General features: G+C 44.8%; 5 protein-coding genes across 5 annotated transcripts; 2 read left to right on the top strand and 3 right to left on the bottom strand.

The window, feature by feature from the left end:
* Window positions 1–463: 463 nt before the first annotated feature.
* Bfra_005921 (putative dynein heavy chain protein) lies at window positions 464–13,600 on the top strand (the record flags this gene model as incomplete). The annotated part of the gene is made up of 3 exons (XM_037336296.1): window positions 464–761; window positions 813–13,090; window positions 13,139–13,600. 3 exons carry the CDS (start codon window positions 464–466, stop codon window positions 13,598–13,600), a joined length of 13,038 nt encoding a protein of 4,345 aa, XP_037191506.1.
* A 1,377-nt stretch (window positions 13,601–14,977) lies between these two features.
* Bfra_005922 (putative glycoside hydrolase family 61 protein) lies at window positions 14,978–16,418 on the bottom strand (the record flags this gene model as incomplete). The annotated part of the gene is given in 4 exon segments (XM_037336297.1): window positions 14,978–15,232; window positions 15,247–15,857; window positions 15,974–16,159; window positions 16,226–16,418. The coding sequence occupies 4 exon segments, from the start codon at window positions 16,416–16,418 to the stop codon at window positions 14,978–14,980; spliced, it is 1,245 nt and encodes a 414-aa protein (XP_037191507.1).
* Window positions 16,419–17,616: 1,198 nt separating this feature from the next.
* Bfra_005923 (putative 10 kda heat shock mitochondrial protein) lies at window positions 17,617–18,437 on the bottom strand (the record flags this gene model as incomplete). Its single annotated transcript, XM_037336298.1, has 4 exons — window positions 17,617–17,641; window positions 17,704–17,762; window positions 17,923–18,150; window positions 18,396–18,437. 4 exons carry the CDS (start codon window positions 18,435–18,437, stop codon window positions 17,617–17,619), a joined length of 354 nt encoding a protein of 117 aa, XP_037191508.1.
* A 753-nt stretch (window positions 18,438–19,190) lies between these two features.
* Bfra_005924 (putative protein kinase protein) lies at window positions 19,191–21,883 on the bottom strand (the record flags this gene model as incomplete). The annotated part of the gene is made up of 4 exons (XM_037336299.1): window positions 19,191–19,774; window positions 19,826–21,215; window positions 21,488–21,741; window positions 21,835–21,883. The coding sequence occupies 4 exons, from the start codon at window positions 21,881–21,883 to the stop codon at window positions 19,191–19,193; spliced, it is 2,277 nt and encodes a 758-aa protein (XP_037191509.1).
* Window positions 21,884–22,175: 292 nt separating this feature from the next.
* Window positions 22,176–22,460, top strand: Bfra_005925 (uncharacterized protein; the record flags this gene model as incomplete). Its single annotated transcript, XM_037336300.1, has 2 exons — window positions 22,176–22,207; window positions 22,295–22,460. The coding sequence occupies 2 exons, from the start codon at window positions 22,176–22,178 to the stop codon at window positions 22,458–22,460; spliced, it is 198 nt and encodes a 65-aa protein (XP_037191510.1).
* Window positions 22,461–23,251: the final 791 nt, after the last annotated feature.

Raw genomic sequence — 23,251 nt, forward strand, 5'->3', positions numbered from 1 at the left:
ATGTAGAAACAACACCGTGTTATTCCCATTTCGGAATCGTAATAAAGCCCACGACGTGTTGTCTTCGCTGTGACAAGAAGATATCAAAGACTGACTACCTCTACATAGGTAATCGGTATCGGCAGTGAAATGTCTGTTTTATTCTAGAAGCCGGAGTTATATTAATAGGAGAGCGAGAGGGAAGTCAAGAATTATTGCATGACACTAGGCACTAGCGAGCGGGATGATTAGAGCGACAGGGGTTGAAATCGCGGTCGCGACAACAAAATCAATGTAATTAAATACAGCATCGATATTTGGGTTCTACCATCCTACCACCCACTTTCCTACCACAGAAATCAACAGATTCACCCCCTTACAATATATTGTAAATACTTTACTTTACTAAGATCACTTTATGACATAGAAAAAATAAAATACACCGGTGATGAATACAACCCTATAAATTACCAACTTAACAGCCATGAGCTTGCTTGACTCCACCGCAAGTCCCTCCGGAAATGGAGCAAACGGGGTCGGAACAAGCACATTTCCTTCGATAGAACCCAAGGTACTTGTTGACTTTCTTGCATCTGTTCTTGAGATCACTCTAGGAGCAACACGAGATGACCTTGAGCATACTGGTAGTCTTCTTTCTGAAGCCCAATACTCTGATACAGCTCAGCGATGCACCAGATTTGCATCTGAATCTCACCAAGCTGTAATATACGTACAGAAAGATGCAGTTCCACGAGAGGAAGGGGATTCCCCAGATGAACCAAGTAAGAGCCGCATTCATTTGGTCCCGAAGGACGTTTGTTAACAGCGTGCAGGTTCTATTTTGTACAACTATAGTTTGGCTTCTGATATATCCTCCTCTTCTTCAACAACCGGATCTGTCGCTTTTATGAAAGGACCGCAACCTATAGACCCTTCGATACCCATATCTTCTCAAATACAACTTATTAATTTACCGGGCGCAGCATTGCCGAATGAATCCACAAACGGCCAGGCGGGAGCTTCTATTTTGCATTCATTTGTGCATCTAGCGCTGGTGCCATACTTCGATGCATATACAAAACAACAACAGGCAGCGAGTGGGAATCGAAGTATATCAGAACTTGAGGCTAAGACCGGTGTTTCTGCCACCAAAAAGAAGTTGGCAGAGTTGGAGTTGGCTTTGCGACATCTTCAGGATAATGTCGATATTCCCGATTTGACACTTCAACTACACCCAATGGTGCAGCATGCACTTGATGAAGCAGTCGCTCGTAAACGCAAGCCATCAGTGGATTTCATTCCGGAGAGATTGATGCACGACAGTGCTTTCCTCAATAACCTGCAGTCTCTAGTAAACGGATGGATTAAGTCAATACAAGCTATTACAAAGTTGTCGCGGGATCCAACAAGCGGTACTGCATCACAGGAAATTCAGTTCTGGCTCGCTATGGAGTCCACACTCGAAAATATTGGTGCACAATTAGCCAGCGATGGAGTAATGCTTACTCTCGAGATATTAAGACACGCCAAACGTTTCCAGGCTACTCTTAGTTTCACATCCGATACTGGGTTGAAGGAGTCGACCGATAAAGTACAGAAGTACAATCAACTTATGCGAGATTTCCCTCTCGATGAATTGCTTTCAGCAACTTCGTTACAGAAGGTTGGTGATGCACTGGGCCTTATTTTTGGGCACTTGAACAAAAAATTACGCATTTGTCCATACCCAGTTCGACGTGCTTTGCCACTGGTAGAAGCAATTTCTGCAGATCTTGACAATCGACTTCACTTTCTACTTCACGGTCGCTCCTTGATGCATTTGGAGTATCGAGATTTCAGAAAGTTGATGTCTGTCGCCGATTCAATTTGGGCCATTTGGGATGACAATCTAAAGGAGTTCACCAACGTTGCCCGAGAAGTCACACGTCGAAGAAACGAGAAGTTCATGCCCATAAAAATCATCGGAAAGCACGCAGAGCTGCAAGCACGTCTGAAATATGTGAGCACCTTCAGAGATAACCACGAACAGCTACAGCGAACAATAATCAATGTTTTAGCACCCAAGGTTGGTGATGACGTTCCAGAGGGTGGAGCCAATGGAGTTGTTTTAGTTGAAGAGATGGGGGACGTGGATGCTGTTGAAGAAATCAAACAAGCTTGGGCTGCGTTGAGCAATATAGATATGCTCGATGTTTCTTCCGAGGGAACGCAATTGTGGATTCAAGCAGAGAGTACTTATAATGAACGAACATCGCGCGTCGAGAACTCAATCATTGCCCGATTGCGAGATCGATTAGCCACTGCCAAGACAGCAAGCGAGATGTTTCGAGTATTTTCTAAGTTCAATGCTCTATTTGTCCGACCAAAAATCCGTGGAGCTATCACAGAATATCAAACGCAACTTATTGACAACGTGAAACATGATATATCCTCCCTACACGAGCGATTCAAGCAGCAATATGGCCATTCCGAAGCTCATGCAATGGCACAGCTTAGAGATCTGCCTCCTGTTTCGGGAGCGATCATTTGGGCTCGCCAAATTGAGAAACAACTCAATGGATATATGAAAAAAGTTGAGGACGTACTTGGGACTGAATGGGCGCTTCACGCCGAGGGACAGAAGCTTCTCAGTGATAGTAATCTTTTTCGCAATAAGTTGGATACTCGACCAATCTTTGAGGCATGGCTTCATGATGTACAGCGAAAGCATGTTACCATTTCTGGCAGGCTTTTTAACATAAACAAGATCCGCGCAGCAAATAATGCTTTGGAATTAGCCGTCAACTTCGACCATCAAGTAATCGCGCTCTTTAAAGAGACGCGAAACTTACAGTGGTTGAATTACCCTGTTCCTCATCAGATCAACAACATATCGAAGGATGCAAAGCGTGTATATCCCTATGCTGTGAGTCTCATGGAAACCGTTCGGACATTCACACAAACCAGTCGTCAAATAGCCGAAATGGCCGATGTTCAAATACTTCTAAGTGGGTACCAGCACGAAGTCCAGGCCTTGATTGCTCGTGGAGTTTCTCTGAAATGGGAGTCGTTTGTGCACTCATATGATATCCACATCAAACCCACCTATACAAAGGGTTCAATTGAACCTGCCATTGCCAATCGAACCGAGAGCAAACACGTGCAATTTGTTCGCGAAATCGCTGCCTCAGTTGCCTTATTACAAAGCAAGACAGAGACTCTTGCTTCTATCAATGCGACGATTCAGAAAACCTTGGCAGAGTTAGATAAGTGTCCTTACGAGATAGCTGCATTCCAGGCCCGTTTGGAAACGATTCAGATGGCTGTTGATCAATTGAACCTCGAGAACTATGTCAACTTGCCTTATTGGGTCAGAGAAATGAATGACCGTATTAAGGTCACTCTTCTGAGGCGTCTACAACAAGCAATCGAAGTGTGGATTGATACCTTTGAAAACGAACGATCTGACGGTGTCAACGACGACAGCCGCAGGAAGCACTTCAGTATCTTGACCGAGTCTCCACCTGAGAACAAACCATCCATGAAGCGACTGGTACACGAGATCTCCATGCGCAACCAAGTCATCTACTTGGATCCGCCTTTGGAATATGCCAGAGCTAGCTGGTTTTCCCAACTACATGAGTGGCTTGGGGTCGTATGCCATCTTCGTAAAGTCAAGGCTTCTCGGTATGTCATGACCTTGGGAACGACTAATGATCCCGAAGAGCTATTTACGGAACTCCCGCGAGATTGTGCAGATGAACTTCTGAGAGCCTACAAATGCGTTGAAGCAAAACTGCACGAGGTTAGCCTCTACGTTGACAAATGGCTACAGTTTCAATCACTATGGGATCTTCAATCTGATCTCGTGTATGAAACCTTGGGTGAACAACTCTCAAAGTGGCTGCAGCTTTTGCAAGAGATCAGGAAAACTCGCTCCACTTTCGACACAACTGAAGTGAGTCGATCGTTCGGACATCTCACCATTGACTACGATCAGGTCCAGACAAAGGTCAATGCCAAATATGATCAGTGGCAACACGAGATCTTGATCAAGTTTGGAAGTCGCCTTGGAAACCGTGTTCGCGAAGTCTATGCTGAGATTGAAAAAGCACGACGTGATCTCGAAGTACAATCCTTAGAAGCATCGTCCACGGCACAAGCTGTGCAATTTATCACCATCGTACAGACCTGTAAGCGGAGGGTAAAGGCTTGGGGCCCAGAGGTAGAAACTTTCAGGCAAGGACAAACCACACTTGTTAGACAACGATATCAATTTCCCGTGGACTGGCTAGGAGTGGAGCAAATCGATTCTGAGTGGACTGCTCTCAATGAAATCCTAGCTCGAAAAGCTAAAATCGTGGAAGATCAGACCGACGCGTTACGTGCCAAGATTACTGCAGAGGACAGGGTAGTTGGAGAGAAAATTGCAGAGATCACTGCCCAATGGAACGAAGAAAAGCCCGTATCTGGCACTATTGCTCCAGATGTGGCATCTGCAACTCTCACTTCATTCGAAAGTCGTATCACAAAATTGCATGAGGAGTCAGAAATGGTTGCTCGCGCTAAAGAGGCTTTAGATCTTCCGGCAACTGCAGATACAGCACTTGTCGCTATTCTCGAAGAAGTCCAGGACTTCAAGTCTGTATGGGCTGCTTTGTCGACCATATGGAAAAGCCTTAATGACCTCCGCGATATGTTGTGGACAAGCGTTCAGCCCCGAAAATTGAGATCCGCGATTGATGGCCTCATTAAGATGACCAAGGAAATGCCAAGTCGAATGAGACAATATGCTGCATTTGAGCATATTCAAAATGTTCTTAGACAGTTTCTTAAAGTCAACCCTGTGGTTACCGATTTAAAATCCGAGGCTGTGAGAGACCGCCACTGGAACAAAATCTTCAAAAATTTGAAACCCGGGAAACGCTATTCGCCAATATCAATGACTCTAGGCGAAGTTTGGGATCTGAATCTTGTCTCCACCGAGAAGATAATAAGAGATATTATTGCACAGGCCCAAGGCGAAATGGCTTTGGAAGAGTTCTTGAGGCAGGTTCGCGAAGATTGGTCCAATTACTCACTAGATCTTGTGAATTATCAGAACAAGTGCCGCCTTATTCGTGGTTGGGATGACTTGTTTGCGAAATGCAGTGAAAATCTGAACTCCTTACAAGCAATGAAGCATTCTCCTTATTACAAGGAATTCGAGGAAGAAGCTGCGTCATGGGAAGATAAACTCAATCGCGTACACGTACTTTTCGATGTATGGATTGACGTCCAGCGCCAGTGGGTTTACCTTGAAGGAGTTTTCACCGGAAATGCAGATATCAAACATCTCCTACCAATTGAATCTTCAAGATTCCAGAACATCAACTCTGAATTCTTCGCAGTAATGAAAAAGGTTTACAAGCAACCGTTTGTATTGGATGTACTCAACATATCCGGTGTTCAAAAATCATTAGAACGTCTTGCAGAGCTTTTGAACAAGATCCAAAAGGCTCTTGGCGAGTACCTTGAAAGAGAGCGTGTGTCATTCCCAAGATTTTACTTTGTTGGTGATGAAGATCTGCTTGAAATCATCGGTAACAGCAACGATACATTACGGATTGCTAAGCACTTCAAGAAGATGTTTGCCGGCTTATCTGGTCTAATCATGGATGAAGAGCAAGTAATTTCAGGATTCACCTCAAAAGAGGGCGAAGAGGTCAGACTCAAGAAAGAGATATCCTTGATCAAGACTCCAAAGATCAACGACTGGTTAACCTTGCTTGAAAACAGCATGAAGTCAACTCTCGCCGAATTGCTTGCAGAGGCTGTTGAACAGTATGAGGCAATTTTCACTGCGGATGATGTAGACCAAGAAGCCCTAAATCAATACATTTCCGCATTCCCTAGTCAAATCGTTGTATTAGGTACGCAAGCTGTTTGGACCTCCTGTGTAGAGAAAGCGCTTGAAAACGAAGGCGCCGATTTGCAAAAGTTATTCGACCAGGAGGTCAAAGTACTTCGCCTCCTTGCATCCACCGTTCTAGGTGATCTCGACCCAATTCAGAGAAAACGATGCGAGCACCTCATCACTGAGTGTGTCCACCAACGAGATGTCATCGAAAAGCTACGTAACCTCAATGCAAGTACGCCTAATCACTATATGTGGCTTCTGCAAATGAGATATGTCTACAAGCCAGAAGGCGATTTCCTGCAACGCCTTTACATTAAAATGGCCAACGCGAAGCTCAATTATGGGTTCGAGTATTTGGGTGTAGCAGAACGTCTTGTCAGAACACCATTGACAGATCGATGTTTCTTAACGCTCACGCAAGCTCTTTGTCAGCGTCTAGGTGGCTCGCCTTACGGTCCAGCAGGTACGGGAAAGACCGAGTCCGTGAAAGCTCTGGGTGTTCAGCTAGGTCGTTTCACCCTGGTGTTCTGTTGTGATGACACTTTCGACTTTCAGGCTATGGGACGTATTTTCCTAGGTCTCTGTCAAGTTGGTGCTTGGGGTTGTTTTGACGAGTTCAATCGACTTGAGGAGCGTATATTATCTGCGGTTTCTCAACAAGTTCAGAACATCCAGCTCGGTCTAAAGCAAGGCGCGGAGGATGAGAAGGCACAAATTGAATTGGTTGGCAGACAACTGCACGTGAACGCCAATACCGGACTATTCATTACAATGAATCCAGGTTATGCTGGCCGATCAAATTTGCCAGATAATTTGAAAAAATTATTCCGAAGTGTTGCTATGTCCAAGCCTGACAAAGAGCTTATCGCGGAAGTCATGTTATACTCACAAGGATTCAATCAAGCGAAACAGCTTTCTAAGCAGACTGTACCGTTTTTCGATAGCTGTGCTGCGCGACTTTCCAAACAAGCTCATTATGACTTTGGGTTGCGTGCCTTGAAGAGTGTGCTTGTCAGTTCTGGTGGGCTCAAACGTGCTCGTTTAACAAATTCCGATGGTAACCTCGGGCCTGAAGAGGAGGTAGAACCACAAATTATTGTACAGAGTCTTCGAGAGACAATTGCCCCCAAATTGATCAAGAGCGACGTGGAAATCATGAGAGCCATCGAAGCAGAGTCATTCCCCGGCGTTGAATACATTCCCGCTAGTTTAGACGACCTTCAGAATGCTATCAAGAGCCTTGCGAAAGAGAAGCATTTGGTAGTAAATGATACCTGGATGACTAAAATTCTTCAGCTCTACCAAATTCAAGGCATCCATCATGGTGTGATGATGGTTGGGAATTCTGGTTCTGGAAAGTCAGTGGCTTGGAAGGTCCTCTTACAAGCTTTGCAGCAGGTTGAAGGAGTCGAAGGGGTGTGCCATATCATAGACTCAAAAGTCATGTCGAAGGAAGCTCTCTACGGTAACCTCGATTCAACTACTCGCGAATGGACCGATGGTCTATTCACAAGCATCCTCCGCAAGATTGTAGATAATTTGCGTGGTGAGGAGTCAAAGAGACACTGGATCGTTTTTGATGGTGATGTAGATCCTGAATGGGTTGAGAATCTGAACAGTGTTTTGGATGATAACAAACTGCTCACCTTACCTAATGGTGAACGTCTCAATCTTCCCGGAAATGTCAGAATCATGTTCGAAGTCGAAACTTTGAAGTACGCTACTCTGGCAACTGTAAGTCGATGTGGTATGGTCTGGTTTAGCGAGGACACTGTTACTCCCAACATGATGGTTTCCAATTACCTAGAAAAATTGAGGTCTGAGGCGTTCGAGGATCTGGATGAAGATGCCGTTGCAACAGGACAAAGTGCCGCTCAAGCGCTTGAGATTCAATCTCACGTGGCGGACCTTCTTCAAACATTCCTCACAACAGAAGATTTCATCATTAATGCTTTAGAACGCGCCGAAGGATTCAACCACATCATGGATTACACTGTAGCTCGCGTTCTCAACACACTTTTCTCGCTTTTGAACAAGGCTGTGCGAGACATTATCGAGTATAATTCTCAACATGTCGACTTCCCACTTGACCCAGATCAAATCGAATCTTTTATCGCCAAAAAGCTTCTTCTCGCGCTTGTTTGGTCGTTGACTGGGGATTGTCCATTAGGAGATCGTAAGAGCTTTGGAGATTGCCTCGCCGGGTTGGCTACATTTGGGAATCCAATATTGGGCGACAACTCTTCTCTCATCGATTTTGATGTAACTCTACCCCAAGCAGAGTGGTCTTCATGGCAAAATCAAGTACCCACTATCGAAGTCAATACGCACTCCATCACGCAAACTGATGTGGTTATTCCTACTCTTGATACAGTGCGTCACGAGGATGTCTTATACTCCTGGCTAGCAGAACACAAGCCGCTACTTTTGTGCGGTCCTCCTGGTTCCGGAAAAACCATGACTCTTTTCAGTGCTCTACGTAAACTTCCTAATATGGAGGTCGTTGGACTTAATTTCTCTAGTGCAACTACTCCGGATTTGTTAATCAAGACGTTTGAACAATACTGTGAGTACAAGAAAACTGTGAATGGAGTCATGCTCTCACCTACTCAAATTGGTCGCTGGCTTGTGCTTTTCTGCGACGAAATCAACTTGCCCGCCCCAGATAAGTATGGTACGCAGAGAGCCATCTCTTTCTTGCGTCAGCTCGTGGAGCAGAACGGATTTTGGCGCACGTCAGATAAGACCTGGGTCACACTTGATCGCATTCAGTTTGTGGGTGCTTGTAATCCTCCAACAGATGCTGGTAGAACACCCATGGGAGATCGTTTCTTGCGACACGCACCACTCATCATGGTTGATTATCCAGGAGAACTGTCCCTCCAACAGATTTACGGCACTTTCAATAACGCTGTTCTCAAGATTATTCCCGCATTGAGAGGCTACTCTGAAGCATTGACAAAAGCTATGGTCCGATTTTACACCGAGTCACAGCAACGCTTTACTCCTAAAATTCAACCTCATTATGTGTACAGTCCTCGTGAGCTTACCCGTTGGGTTCGTGGCATTTACGAAGCCATACGACCGCTTGAGACACTTAGTATTGAAGGTCTAGTCAGAATCTGGGCTCATGAAGCTCTGAGATTATTTCAAGACCGTCTCGTGGCTGAAGATGAACGTAAATGGACCGACGACGCTGTCCATCGCATTGCAACTGACTTCTTCCCTACTATCGATGAAGATAAAGCTCTTGGAGGACCAATTCTGTTCTCCAACTGGCTCTCGAAGAACTACGTTCCAGTCGATAGAGAGCAATTGAGAGAGTTTGTTAAGGCGCGTTTGAAGACATTCTGTGAAGAGGAGGTTGACGTCCCACTTATTTTGTTCAATGATGTTCTGGAGCACGTACTTCGTATTGATCGTGTTTTCAGACAACCACAGGGTCACTTAATCCTTATTGGAGTCAGTGGAAGTGGTAAGACAACGCTGTCTCGATTTGTTGCTTGGATGAATGGTCTCAGAGTCTTCCAAATCAAGGTTCATGGTAAATATTCCGCTGAAGACTTCGATGACGATCTACGTGATGTACTACGTCGATGTGGCTGTAAGGGAGAGAAGATATGTTTCATTATGGACGAATCAAATGTCCTCGACTCCGGTTTCTTGGAAAGAATGAACACTCTACTGGCAAATGCTGAAGTTCCAGGTCTTTTCGAAGGCGATGAATTCGCATCGTTGATGACAGCCTGCAAAGAAGGTGCCCAGCGCCAAGGACTCCTACTGGATTCCCAAGAAGAGCTCTACAAATGGTTCACCGGGCAAATTGTGAAGAATCTGCACGTTGTCTTCACCATGAACCCTCCTGAAGACGGCTTATCTTCTAAGGCTGCAACTAGTCCTGCTCTCTTCAATCGTTGCGTACTGAATTGGTTTGGAGATTGGTCTGATCAAGCACTATTCCAAGTAGGCACAGAACTGACTCAATCTGTTGATCTTGATCGACCAAACTTCACAGCTCCAGACAGCATTCCAGTTGCATATCGAGACCTTAGCTTGCCAGCAAATCATAGAGAGACGATTATCAATTCAATGGTGTACATTCATTACTCACTACACCGATTCAATGTCAAGTTATTTAAGCAGCAAGGCAAAGTAACTTTTCTCACACCTAGACACTTCTTAGACTTCGTGGCTCAATACGTCAAACTGTACACGGAGAAACGAGATGATCTCGAGGAGCAGCAAAGACATCTTAATGTCGGTTTGGAAAAGCTCAGAGATACTGTCGATAAAGTGCGTGATCTTAGAGTTAGCTTAGCAGACAAGAAAGGTCAATTGGAACGCAAAGATGCAGAAGCCAATGAGAAACTGCAGCGCATGGTAGCGGATCAAAGAGAGGCTGAGCAACGTAAAACGACTTCACTCGAAATTCAAGCTGCTCTAGAAATACAGGAAAAGGAAGTCGCCGAACGTCGTGAGGTTGTACTCAACGATTTGGCCAACGCTGAGCCTGCTGTTATCGAAGCTCAAAAGAGTGTTAGCAACATCAAGCGACAACATCTAACTGAGGTTCGTTCCATGGGTAACCCACCTCAGGGTGTCAAACTTGCTCTGGACTCAGTCTGCACTCTCCTTGGCCATAAGATCGAGAGTTGGAAGACAGTACAGGGTATTATCAGAAAAGATGACTTCATTGCCAGCATTGTCAACTATGACAACGAGAGGCAGATGACGAAGAATCTGCGTGTAAAGATGCGCAACGAGTTTCTTTCAAACGATGACTTCACTTACGAAAAAGTCAACCGTGCCAGCAAAGCTTGTGGACCGCTCGTTCAATGGGTTCAGGCTCAAGTCAACTACTCTGAAATTCTTGATCGCGTAGGGCCACTGAGAGAGGAGGTTGGGTTGCTCGAGGAACAAGCTCTACAAACCAAAGCTGAGGCCCAGGCCATTGAGAACACTATCAACACATTGGAACAAAGTATTGCAACTTACAAGACAGAATATGCAGCTCTGATCAGTGAAACACAGGCTATCAAGTCTGAGATGTCAAAGGTTCAATTCAAGGTTGATCGTAGTGTTCGATTGCTTGACAGTCTTTCTTCTGAACGAATACGCTGGGAAGAGGGAAGCAAGTCGTTTGAGACACAAATCAGCACACTTGTGGGTGACGTCCTTGTTGCCGCTGCTTTTCTTGCATACAGTGGTCTCTATGATCAGCAATACCGGAAGAACATGATGGAAGACTGGCTGCATCAACTCCATTTGTCTGGAGTCAGTTACAAACAACATAACCCAGTCACTGAATATCTCTCAAGTGCCGATGAGCGACTTGGATGGCAACAAGACACTCTACCAGTGGATGATCTTTGTACTGAAAATGCTATCATATTGAAACGATTCAATAGATATCCATTGATTATTGATCCTTCTGGTCGTGCTACAGAGTTCTTGCAGAAGCAGAGCAAGGACAGAAAGCTTACCGTCACCAGTTTCTTGGATGACTCTTTCACTAAACAACTAGAAAGCTCCCTTCGTTTTGGAAATCCTATTCTTATCCAAGATGCTGAATACCTGGACCCAATTCTTAACCACGTCCTCAACAAAGAGTACCAAAAGACTGGTGGGCGTGTGCTCATCCAGCTTGGAAAGCAAGAAATCGATTTCTCGCCCGCATTCAAGATTTACCTCTCCACCAGAGATCCATCTGCAACATTCGCACCGGACATTTGCAGTCGCACAACATTCGTCAATTTCACAGTCACGCAGAGTAGTTTGCAAACACAGTCACTCAATGACGTTCTCAAATCTGAACGACCTGATGTGGACGAGAGACGCTCTAATCTTATCAAGTTACAAGGCGAATTCAAGGTTCATCTTAGGCAGCTCGAGAAGCGCTTGCTGCAAGCCTTGAACGAATCACGTGGCAATATTCTTGATGATGACAACGTTATTGAAACTCTTGAGACCTTGAAGAAGGAAGCTGCAGAAATCTCCGTGAAGATGGGTAACACTGAAGGTGTAATGGCTGAGGTTGATGAGATTACACTCCAGTACAATATCATCGCACGCTCTTGCAGTGCCATTTTCGCCGTTCTTGAACAATTACACTACCTGAACCATTTCTATCAATTCTCTCTACAGTACTTCCTCGACATTTTCCACTCTGTGCTGAAGGGTAATAAGCGACTAGAATCAGAGACGAACCACGATAGGCGTCGGGATATTATCGTTGAAGACTTGTTTGTCACCGCCTACCAGCGTACATCTCTGGGACTACTCCAGAAAGACAAGATTACCTTAGCAATGCTTCTCGCCCAAGCAGCTCCATACAAGATGGACAAGAGTCTTATTGACGTCATTCTAGATGAGACTGTGGTGGGCACTGATTTGTCAACAGATGGTGACATGAGGGATGAAGTCATGGGCAATGCAATTAAACTTCCTGCTTTCAAGGGTAAACTTGAGGGTGTGTCTTCTGAAGCTTGGGACCGTTTCTTATCCGAGGAACTGGCAGAAAACTTCGTTCCTCAAGTCTGGGATGATAATGTTGAAAAGAGAGATCAAGAGCTTATATCCTTATTGCTTATCAAGCTTTTCCGGCTTGATCGATTTGTTCCTGCCGCTGAGCGATTTGTTACTGCAGTATTTGGCTCTGGCCTTCTTGACATCACTGAGGACCTTAAGCAAATTGTCGAGCAAGTGTCTGCAAGCCGCCCTATTGCACTTTGCTCAAGCCCTGGGTTCGATGCAAGTTACAAAGTCGAGAACCTCGTGGAGCAATCACGAGCCGCGTGTACAAACATTGCTATGGGTTCCAATGAAGGGTTAGCAACCGCTGATAAGGCTATCAGTAATGCAGCTGCCAATGGATCATGGGTCCTTGTCAAGAACGTTCATCTGGCACCAACCTGGCTACAGAGTCTGGAGAAACGCATGGATTCACTCAAACCCCATGCAAACTTTAGATTGTTCTTGTCAATGGAATCCAGTCCTAAGATTCCTGTCAATTTGTTGCGAGCATCCAGAGTGTTGATGTATGAGCAGCCAGCCGGTGTCAGAGCCAACATGAAGGATTCTATGGCATCGCTTTCTACCAGAGGTACAAAGACTCCTGTGGAGAGAACAAGATTGTATCTTCTCTTGTCTTTCTTGCACGCTGTCGTTCAAGAGCGTTTGAGATACGCTCCTAGTCTTGGATGGAAAGGGTTCTGGGAGTTTAACGATAGTGATGTAAGTTTGCCATACCCAATTTCCTTTAACTATACTAACCTCTTATAGTATGAATGTTCTGCATATATCATCGATACCTGGGTGGAAACAGTGGCTGCAGGACGATCTAATGTGGCCCCACAAAACCTCCCTTGGGATATGCTTCGAACACTGATCGTGGAGACATACGGTGGTAAAATCGACGACGAAGGAGATTTCGCACGTCTCACACAACTTGTCCACTCTTTCATGACTCCAGCCGCCTATGACATCGGTCATAAATTGGTCGAAGGTGTTGCAGGTGATGAATCGGAGACTGGAAACTTAGTCGTACCAAGCGGAACTACAATGAAAGATTTCACAGAATGGGTTAAGAAATTACCCGAGCGTGAACCTCCTACTTATTTGGGTCTACCGGCTAATGCGGAGAAATTGTTGTTGGTGGGACAGGGTCGTAGCATGATTCAGAATCTTGGTAAGATTACTGAGATGTTGGATGAGGGTGAACAGATCATGGCGGAAGCTGCTTGATAGCTGTTAAGGTTAATTTGATGGATGAGAGAGAAAGGAGGATGTTAGATTTCATTTGTCAAAGGATGGTTAATAAGAAGATAAGAAGTTACATTGAAGGGCTTTGTGAATAAATTTTCCTTTGTAGATTGTAGATTTTAGCGAAGATTCTGATATTCTATGGGATTTTATTGCATAGCACAACATAGCCTGCAGGGTGAACGATTGAGGGAAGATATGTTGGTAATAAAGTACTTTTGTGGTAATACACTTCATATTATACTAGTATGATGTATACGTAGAACGCAGATCAGTGTTTTCGACACAGCATGGCTCTAAAGCGTAGCATTTGATACAGTGATGTGAAGAGCTGCACAGCGTGGAACTCGCACATTCGTGTTTGCATCATTTCTGGCATGTGAGATTTCTTGACGTGTAATACCACTAGATGTTGCGCATATGAGATACTTTGAAGTTATAGAAGTGATATCACTGATATGAGATGAGATGAAATTGGCTTTTGAGCCTGTAACTCCGGTTTGGAGAAGTAGGGGGTAGTTTCTGTTGTGAGAGTATTTCCTTGGGGAGCAGAGAAGCTGAACCCTATATACCTACGATCTTGATTCTAATGATGAGACTGATGATAAAGTGATGATAAAGTGATGATAAAGTGATGATAAAGTGATGATAAAGTTATGTTTACCTAGATTCAAAGACGGCGTTTACTGTGATAGATATCGTGATCCATATGTACACAGGTATACATGACCGCACACTCGCTCTCCCATTTCGTGCTCCGATATTTGTGAATCGCGAATTGAAGAAGGATAAATACAGATATGAATGTGCATATCAACATAAATATTGATTTACTCGAGCAGGTGAGGTATTTTCTGTTTGAATCCTTATATTTCATTTGTTCGATCGAGGATCTAAGGAGGGTGTGGAAAAATATGTACAGAAGAGAAGAGAATGCTCTTACTTTCCATCTCCATCTTGATCTGCATCTTGATATAGGAAGGAGTGTCGAAGTCTGCTCGATCTTTCCTATCCCTTTTTCTCTTTCAAATTGCGTCGTCGTGTATCAGTAAACTGGAACTGGAACCCAGGCCTAAATGCAAATGCAGATGCAAATGCAATGAGAAATTCCCTCAAACTATCATAAAAAGTCGACGTAGAATATTCATCCCCCCTCCCTCTCCCGTCCCCAATTCCCCCATTCCATGTTCCACTACAAAGACCTGCCAGCTTGTTCAAGCCCAGTCCATCATATTCTTCTCATCCACCCTCTCCTCACCTCACCCCTCATTTCCAACCCAACCCAACTCAACCCACCCCAATCGAACAAAACTCATCCACAAACCCCAAAGTCCCCCTGGCACCCCACCCCACAATAACTCACACTCCCCCACAATACCCCACCTGACTACAACACTCCCCAAACCCACTCCCCTTACACGTCTGACCATTCCCGTCCCCACACTTCCCATCCTCACTCGTCCCCAAACTCCCCGCACTCACCACCGTCGAACCCGCCGCATACACTCCCCCTGTCTGTTCCGCCGCCGGCGCAATCGTCGCCGTCATCGTCACCCCTCCCTCCGTCTCAACAAGCACAGGCGGCCCTTTGAAATCTCCCCCCTCACACCCCTTCTGAATATCCGTACAATGTGCCTCCCACGCCCTGCACCCCTTATCCCCGTCGGCGGCGCACAATCATAACACACCGTCGTCTGATTCCAGCAATTCTCGCTGGCATCCCAGCACCCAGCTTCGTTCGTGTAAGCAGCGACTTCGACGCCCCACCAATTCGCATTCGTGATTGCTGCGTCTTGCGGTAGAAGCCCTTCGTCTTGCTTCGCAGTATAGGTTGAGAATTTCGCGGCCTTGCTACCGGTGGTGTTGGAGATGCTGGAGGTGCCAGGTTGGTAGGGAGCGGGACCTGCCATGGTGTAGGGTGTAGGTGGGGGATTCCAGATGTTGTAGAGGACGGATGGGGAGTGGATGTTGACGTAGCCGGGGATGCTGACTGTATCTTTTGGGACGGCGGTTTCGGTGGAATCGAGATAGATTTGTGCACAGCCGGTGTAGAACTGGGGGTTTGGAGGAGTTTTGTCAGCTTGATGGAGGGCGAGAAGTTCAGGCCGAGCAAGGTAATATCCACCTGCTAGATCGCTGGGGATGTTGACGGAGAGGTAGCCATTGTTTTGGATGAGCTTCTCGGTGCACCATTTCTGTGTGCTATTGTCGTAGCCTTCGTCCCAGATTTTGAACCAGCCTATAGACAAGTTAGTTTCACCGAGAAATATAAACAAAAAGACACCTAGTCATGCAACCCTAGGGTTCCCGCTTTCAGGAATCCAAGAACGAGAAAGAAAAAAGCAAAACACCTACCAGATCCCACCGCCGTATCGTTAATAGCCGAAGCCACACGCTTCATATACACCGCACAAGGACCCTTATGATTCGGATCGATAGCGCCCTCCTGGGAACCATCCGCATACTCCCGAAACAAGAAGCTCAATTTCGCCGTCTGATTAACCGCGCAGACGCGCTCGACTCCTCGTGTCCCATTAAATCCTATCCTCATTATTAGCACCTTTCAATACATCCCAACATAGAAGATCTCAACAGCGGAAAACTCACCACACGCCATGGAATCACTATCCAAATCGTTGATGGGGAATGTAGCCGTGCTAGGATCTGAGGGCATGCGCACACAAGTTCCATCGCCCTGCGACACATCGTTTACAAAAAGTGTCGTGAAGACTGTATGCGCAGCTACCAGCTGAGAAGAGTAACATGCCACCAGGACGAGTGTGAAAAGAGATAGATGCATTTTTCCTCGAAAGATCAACTTTGGGAGAAGATGTGTAAACAGTCTTGAATTTCGTACCGATGTTTTTGAGTAGTATGTAAGAAGAAGTAAGACAAACAACTGCAAAGAAGAGGATTCCTTTCTGAAGAACCAAAGGAGTGTGGTGCTGTGAATAAAAAGTAAACAGAATCGTGATGATTCGAAAAGTACTGGCTGACAAGAAAAAGAAGGATTCGGTGTGCTATTGTACAGAAACAATAGTCGTTTATATTGTGATTGTTTCCATATGACGAAGCTTTCGTTTATGGGTTCGAATCTCCTATTCACTTCAACGGTTTAACCATTCATTCACAATGATTAGATTATTAGTGATTAAGAAAGCGGACTTTGTGATACAAGTATGTAAGAATTTACTTTTTATTTATTCTTGTGTTTCGATTCAGAGACAGACCAAACTACTGGCATGCTAAAAAGGAAATGTATCAATCCTATCATCTACACAATGCATATCAATCCTATAACCTACAAAATGACCCATGGAACAATCTGGACATGAAGTAGTAGGGTCAAAGGCGCAGCTGGAGGGATGTTTATTACATGTATGACAACATCATTCATTGGTTCTCCGTTTTCCTCGAGAAATTGAGCAGGGCGGTAAAACATTTTCGTTTGGTTTCAGAAAACGGCCCTATCCTTGGCTTGAGAAACAAACGCCAATTACCCATATATCACTTACCTAACTACCCAACTACCCAAAAGTTACACCTGCATTTTTACAGCCGCAATAAATTGGCATGCACCTCTTGCATGTCCATCAGGGGTTTACTCTGCCCTATCGCTCACTACTCATTGCGAATTGCATCAAAAGGAACCACAATACGGGAATGATCCTCTAACACAAGCACGACATAACTTTCAATGCCTGCGAATAAATGTCCGATGCAAACACAATCCCTTGGATTGCGATCAAAATCGTACCCCGAAACACTTTGAGATTTGAGGAGAAGAGATTCATTTAAATTCATGCACGGCAATCCACCGGCGGAGGTCAAGGTATACACAAAAACTTCGTCCCCTTGAGCCCCTTAGTATTAGGCCAGTTCATCGACATGTTTTTTCCAACATCCTTTTTACTTGATATCTTTTTTCTTTGCCCGCTATGCTCGATTTAATACATTTATGGTACACCCTCCATCAACTCGTCATATCGTGAAAGCATTTATTCGTTAATTTTTGCAAGGATACTGTATCTAATGTCAGAAACATGTTGCAAGGCAGTAGAATGCGCGAAGAACATTGTACTTACTCATGGTCTCTGAACAAAGAGTATTCCTCTTCTCCAACCTTAACTGGCGATCCTCCGTACTACTCCTAGTTAGCGCAGCCCAACGATCCACATGTTCCACAGCTTCCAAAACCCTCGTTCATAATCCATGCTGCAGATATCGACCTCATCTGCAAGAATGGCCCCAAGCAGCCACCTTCGCACCACCCGCCTCATCTACCACACACTCATCGAGCTTACCTGAGGAATCAAAACTTTGTCACCAGCCTGCACGCTACAGCTAACTCTCTTTCCATCCTTGTCCAAACCTCCGGGACCAACAGCTAAAACTCTAGCCTCGTTGAGCTCCTTGACACTTGATTCTGGGAGGAAGATACCGCTGGCGGTTTTGGTCTCAGCCTTGATTCTCTGGACCAAGACACGGTCGAGGAGAGGAGCGAGGGATTTGATGGACTTGAGGGCGGTAGACTGCAATATCAACGTTCGTTAGTAAATATAATACAGAGGAAAAGCTAAAATGCTCGGTAGGCTTTCACAAGGATTGAAACTGCCCTGAACTTTGAAGTCTTCAAGGCGCAAGTGAATCGAGAAGCTCACTCACCATTTTGAGGGTATTTAAAGTTTGAATGGAAAGTAATTGGCAGAAAGTTGTTTGGAGTGATATCAAAGAATTGAAGCTCGGAGGACTGGGTGTGGAGAAAAATAATTTGTACCTCTCGGGTTTCTCGAATCTTCTTTAACCGAACATCGGCCATTGATCAAGACACCCACCTGGTCACATGATATCATGCATGTCTGTATGCATTTCTGAATACACAGCAGTGAACCCTTCATGGAAATTTGCTCAAATTATCAGATGATAATGCTTGAGGAACAAAGAAGAGTTTGCAACTTCTAAACTTGATCAGTCGTTGAATTGTCGAATCTTGGCTGACATGCTATCCTCGAGAACCGCGCATACTCCGGATCAACGAGCAAGAAGAGAGACAAGCATTAATGGAGGCCGTCGAGGGAATAGAAGTGGTAGGCGTCGTGCTAGTTGTAAAATATATATATATTAAGGTTACGCCAGAGGGATGGGAGTGGATGACATTGACGAAATGTCACTTTAGCAGCCGAATTCTATCAATGCTTCACGTTTGAACTTTTCAAGTAAGCAAAGAACAAGAAGACTACAATCGTGTTTCAAGAATTATATATATATATATAGCTATGCTTTAATTAAAAACAGTCGTTAATATAATAAGGACTCAACAACATTCCTATCTAAAACGACCTCGAGGTATGTATCTAGTAACGATTCCAAAAATAATATAAAATCTCCAGCACTCCTATGGATATACAATCTACCACAATTCCTCTACTATCTAAAAATGAGCCTTATGCACTGCACTGTGAAGTAGTGCCATCAATATGAACCAATCAACCTATGTAAATCCCACCCAAAACGCCCCCTAATCCCAACCCTGACTATGCAAATGGAGTCATCCAAGGCTACGTAAAATTCGTTATTTCGAGGAAGGAGGTGGTGTTGGTGGCTCAAGAGTATGTGTATGACCTGGAGCCGATATGGGCTTGCCATCTGAATCTTGACGGCATATCACTGTATCTCTTACCCAGGGGTTGTCCAGTATCTGTGCCATCGTAGCTCTCTTTTTTGGATCCAGCTTCAACATCAATCCGATAATGTCTCTACTCTCTCTGGGTAGGAGACGGAGTAATCTATCTGGTCCTTTAATCACTTCTGGCTTTGGTGGTTCAGGAGGCTTCCTTGATTCAATAGAATTAATCAAGGTGAGCATGTCAACATCAGAACCGGAGCCGTTAGGACCGTTTTTCGAATGAGAAGATTTGGTATCCGACTCCTTTGTGGCTGGTGTGGTTGCTCCATTTTGATGTTCTGGTTTTGGTGATGGAGGAGAGGCAAATAACTTGAAGGAATTATCCGTCATTCTAGGCATTTTCCATGGGAATCGACGTAAAGACATGCAGCAGAAGATAATTGCAAGAGACCAGATATCAGCTGGCTGTGGGTCATATCTCTTCTCGTCATACACCTCTGGAGCGAGGTAAGGATCGGAGCCAACAATACCTAGAACAAGAATATTAGCATAATTTTTTGAGGAAATTTAAAGTAACGTACCACTGGATAGCGTAATGCCTCCTTCAAAGGGATACAAGAACACGCTAGCACTGCCAAAATCGATAATTTTCATAATACCATATTGGTTGACCACAACATTATCAAGCTTCAGATCTCGATGGGCTAGACCCATACTATGCAAGTATGTGACACCACTCAAAATCTGAAGGAATGAGCAGGTAACCTCTTCTTTCGACATTTTACCAGTCATGACAACGGCAAATAGATCGTAAGGCGCATATTCCATAACCTCGTACCATTTTCCTTTCTCCTGCACAATATCCAATGTTTCAATAATGTTACCATGGTGTAGAGTTGATCCTATACAGAATTCGGCAGTTACTTTCTTTGTGTATTCCTTTTCTGATTCATAAGAATGTCTGGCTCGAAACTCCTTTACGGCAAATGTTTTACCATCACTACTTCGCTTCATCAGACGTACGGAGCCTCCAGCTCCAGCTCCAAGAACCTTTCCAAACTTGCCATATTTCGAAGTTAGCCCGTGGTCATCTCCAAATGGAAGCTGCTGTCCTTTGCTAGATGGCGATGCTTTATTTATTGAGGTACCGGATTTAGTAGATGGTGTTGGAGAACCAGCACGCTTGACTTTGTGTTGACCAATTTTCAAGAATCGCTTGAGCTCTGACATGGAACCGTGAGCTTTGTGTATTGTTGATGCACTATCATCGTGGACACCTGATAAATGACTTTTATGTCCAAACAATCCAGTATGTCGTTTCTCGACACCTTGTGCTGTTGTCTTTCCGTCTGCCGCACTTCTAGAGGATCTAGGTAAGCTAGTTGTGGATGAGCTTGGAGATTGTCGCTTTTTTGCGCCTACCGCGCCAAATCTGAACCTCGACTCAATAGCTTCGGCATTCTTGGGCTGCGGGACTCTTCTAGATGCGGCGTAAGGATCATCTATATCACCGGCTGGTGTAAAAGGTCTGCTATAGGCCGAGGGAGTAGCAGAACGAGCGGGACTAGGTTCTCTAGATGCAGGAACGGAGGTGTCGTTTGCAGTAGGACCAATCGAAAAAGTATGATGTGGTTTTGATTGAGATGATTCGTTGGAATTGCTAGTAGGGCTAGCCATTATTTGTCCAGAGGATCCAGGTCGAGAGGCATCAGCGTTTGTAGTTGAGGGTGAGGTTCTAGGTGGTGAAATCTGAGGTGTCATAGCCGCCGGATCCCCCTCCGCAGCCACTTTCTGGGCTGGAACCCCCTTTGCTGCTTCGGTCGGAGCATCTCTCGATCGTGTTGCAGCAGGGGTTATGGGTGGAGAATGCATGGATGATGTTCGAGGACTTTGATGGGGGGAGGGTCGACTCGAAGAACTGTGTGTGTTATATCGGCTAGCCTCTCGCGAGTTCTCTTCGGTTGAGGGTATCTACAATTCAACGGGTTAGTAGGATAGTACAAGACTCCAAACAGAAACAAAGTCAGATTATGAACAATAGCAATATGCGCTATTGTGGGCCATATAATGCGTATCCCTTGCAAAGCAAATTGTGGTTCCTAATGCATAGAGTCTACTAAATCTAGCCCGTGGTTCAGCCAAATTTTGACTTTGTTACAGTTTGACACTTCAAGCTGAACTATCAAACCACACATTGGCAGAACCCGTTGAAATATGGAATGTTGCAAAGAGAAATGACGTACTCTCGAAGCTGGTAGAGACACAGGCTCGAATGCAAAATGGCTCATGCGACGTTCTTGTAGGTGAGTTCCTTGAAGTGTCTTCGATAACTGATCTAAATCTACCTGCTCCTTATTTAACATGTTCTGCGTAGCCGTGCTATGATCCAGACCAGCGAAGCTTGCATCCGGTGCTATTTGCTCGTTGACCGCGGCGAACCGGACTTGTGGGGAACCTTCAGTAGAGGATTTGCCGTTCAATTTGAAAGGTGCAGAGCCTGCGTGGCCAGTGTTAGCCTCATTTTCTCAATGTATGTCGATAAGATGTCGTGATTGGGTCGACAACAGCAGGAGTAAGCGCAGAGACTCACCAAGCGGGGCCGTCTGAGTAGACGATGATGATTCTTGAGGTTCAGCCATGATGAGAGCGATGGGGGGTATAGGATGTTGGAGCAATTGCACTACGGTCGAGGATAGCCCTCCGGAGCCTTCACGAAAGTCGAGGCAGGTTGTAAATGAGAAGGTTGAATCTGAAAGGAGAATTTGGAGGTTTGATGGTGGGGCTTTCGGAGCGTTTCTCTTGAGTCAAAAGCGGATACAACACTGTAAGAAAGCAGACTAAACGGAAGAAGAAGCCGAGATGATAAGTTTTGCACCAATCGATGAATGATTAACCATCAGGTTGAATATTCAGCAAAGAGATAGATAGAAAATGCAAATGAAGCAAGTAATTAATCGTACAAAGTATGTACTGTGTATAATTTTGACTGTTTATTTTAATGAAGTCTTTGAAGATTCGAGTGAAGAATCTTCTCTAACTGATTCGATTAGATCATGTACAACCAAGAAATTATGTACCAGGAACAGTATGAACAAATGGTCAAGAACTGGTAGCGGAGGTAGCGGGAACACCAAGACCGGATCTTTGAGGATTTTCAATGGATGGTGGGTAGTCGACTGGAGTAGCAAAAAGTCAAAGTCGAAGTCAAAGTTTTAGTGGAGGAGGGATTTTGAATGCTAGGTGGTGGGTGGAACAAGAATAATGATGATGACGGATTACCGGTTAATAATTGAACCTTGAATGCAAAAAGACCAAGAGACCCTAGATCATAAGCAATGTCTAAACTGGAATTGGCAAGGTAATACTCGATGCTTGATGAAGTAGGAAAGGTCGATATATTAATAAGAGGTAGAGACACGAAGATGTGTACCAGGTAATCTGTAACGGAAAATGTAAAGTGACATGGGTCGGATTTGCATCGGCTTTAATAACTACAGGAAGATGGAGGACTGTAGTGTGACGATAGGCATGTGCTAGGTATATTCCGGTGCCTTCTTTACTTGCTTCGAATTCGTGTGTATGATGTATGGTGTGTGGTGTGTGGTGTCTGGTGGGATATATGATGTAAACCGGATAATACTTTACATTGAATTGATCGAGATGATATGTACAGCGTACCAAAATGTTACAAAAAGGCGGCTATGGAGGAATCATGTAAACGGTTGGTGAGATGGAGAAGAACGGGACAGTAGATTTCAGATTTCAGATTTCAGAAGCATCCATCAAAAAGGATATTACTCGAGTGCCGGCAGGTGGTTTGTGGTGAAGAGATGAAGAGATGAGAGATGAAGAGATGAGAAAACTTCAATGGATACCTCCCACCCGCCGGTCTACCAAGGTACTCCCAGGGTTGGAGGTAATTTCCATTGACTCGCATTCATTTGGATTACACATGGCTTACTAATCACACCACAAACAAGTCTTGGCTTCTTTTCTACATGCGGTCA

The sequence above is a fragment of the Botrytis fragariae genome, assembly GCF_013461495.1.
Source record: "Botrytis fragariae strain BVB16 chromosome Unknown tig00000075, whole genome shotgun sequence".
NCBI lineage: Eukaryota > Fungi > Ascomycota > Leotiomycetes > Helotiales > Sclerotiniaceae > Botrytis > Botrytis fragariae.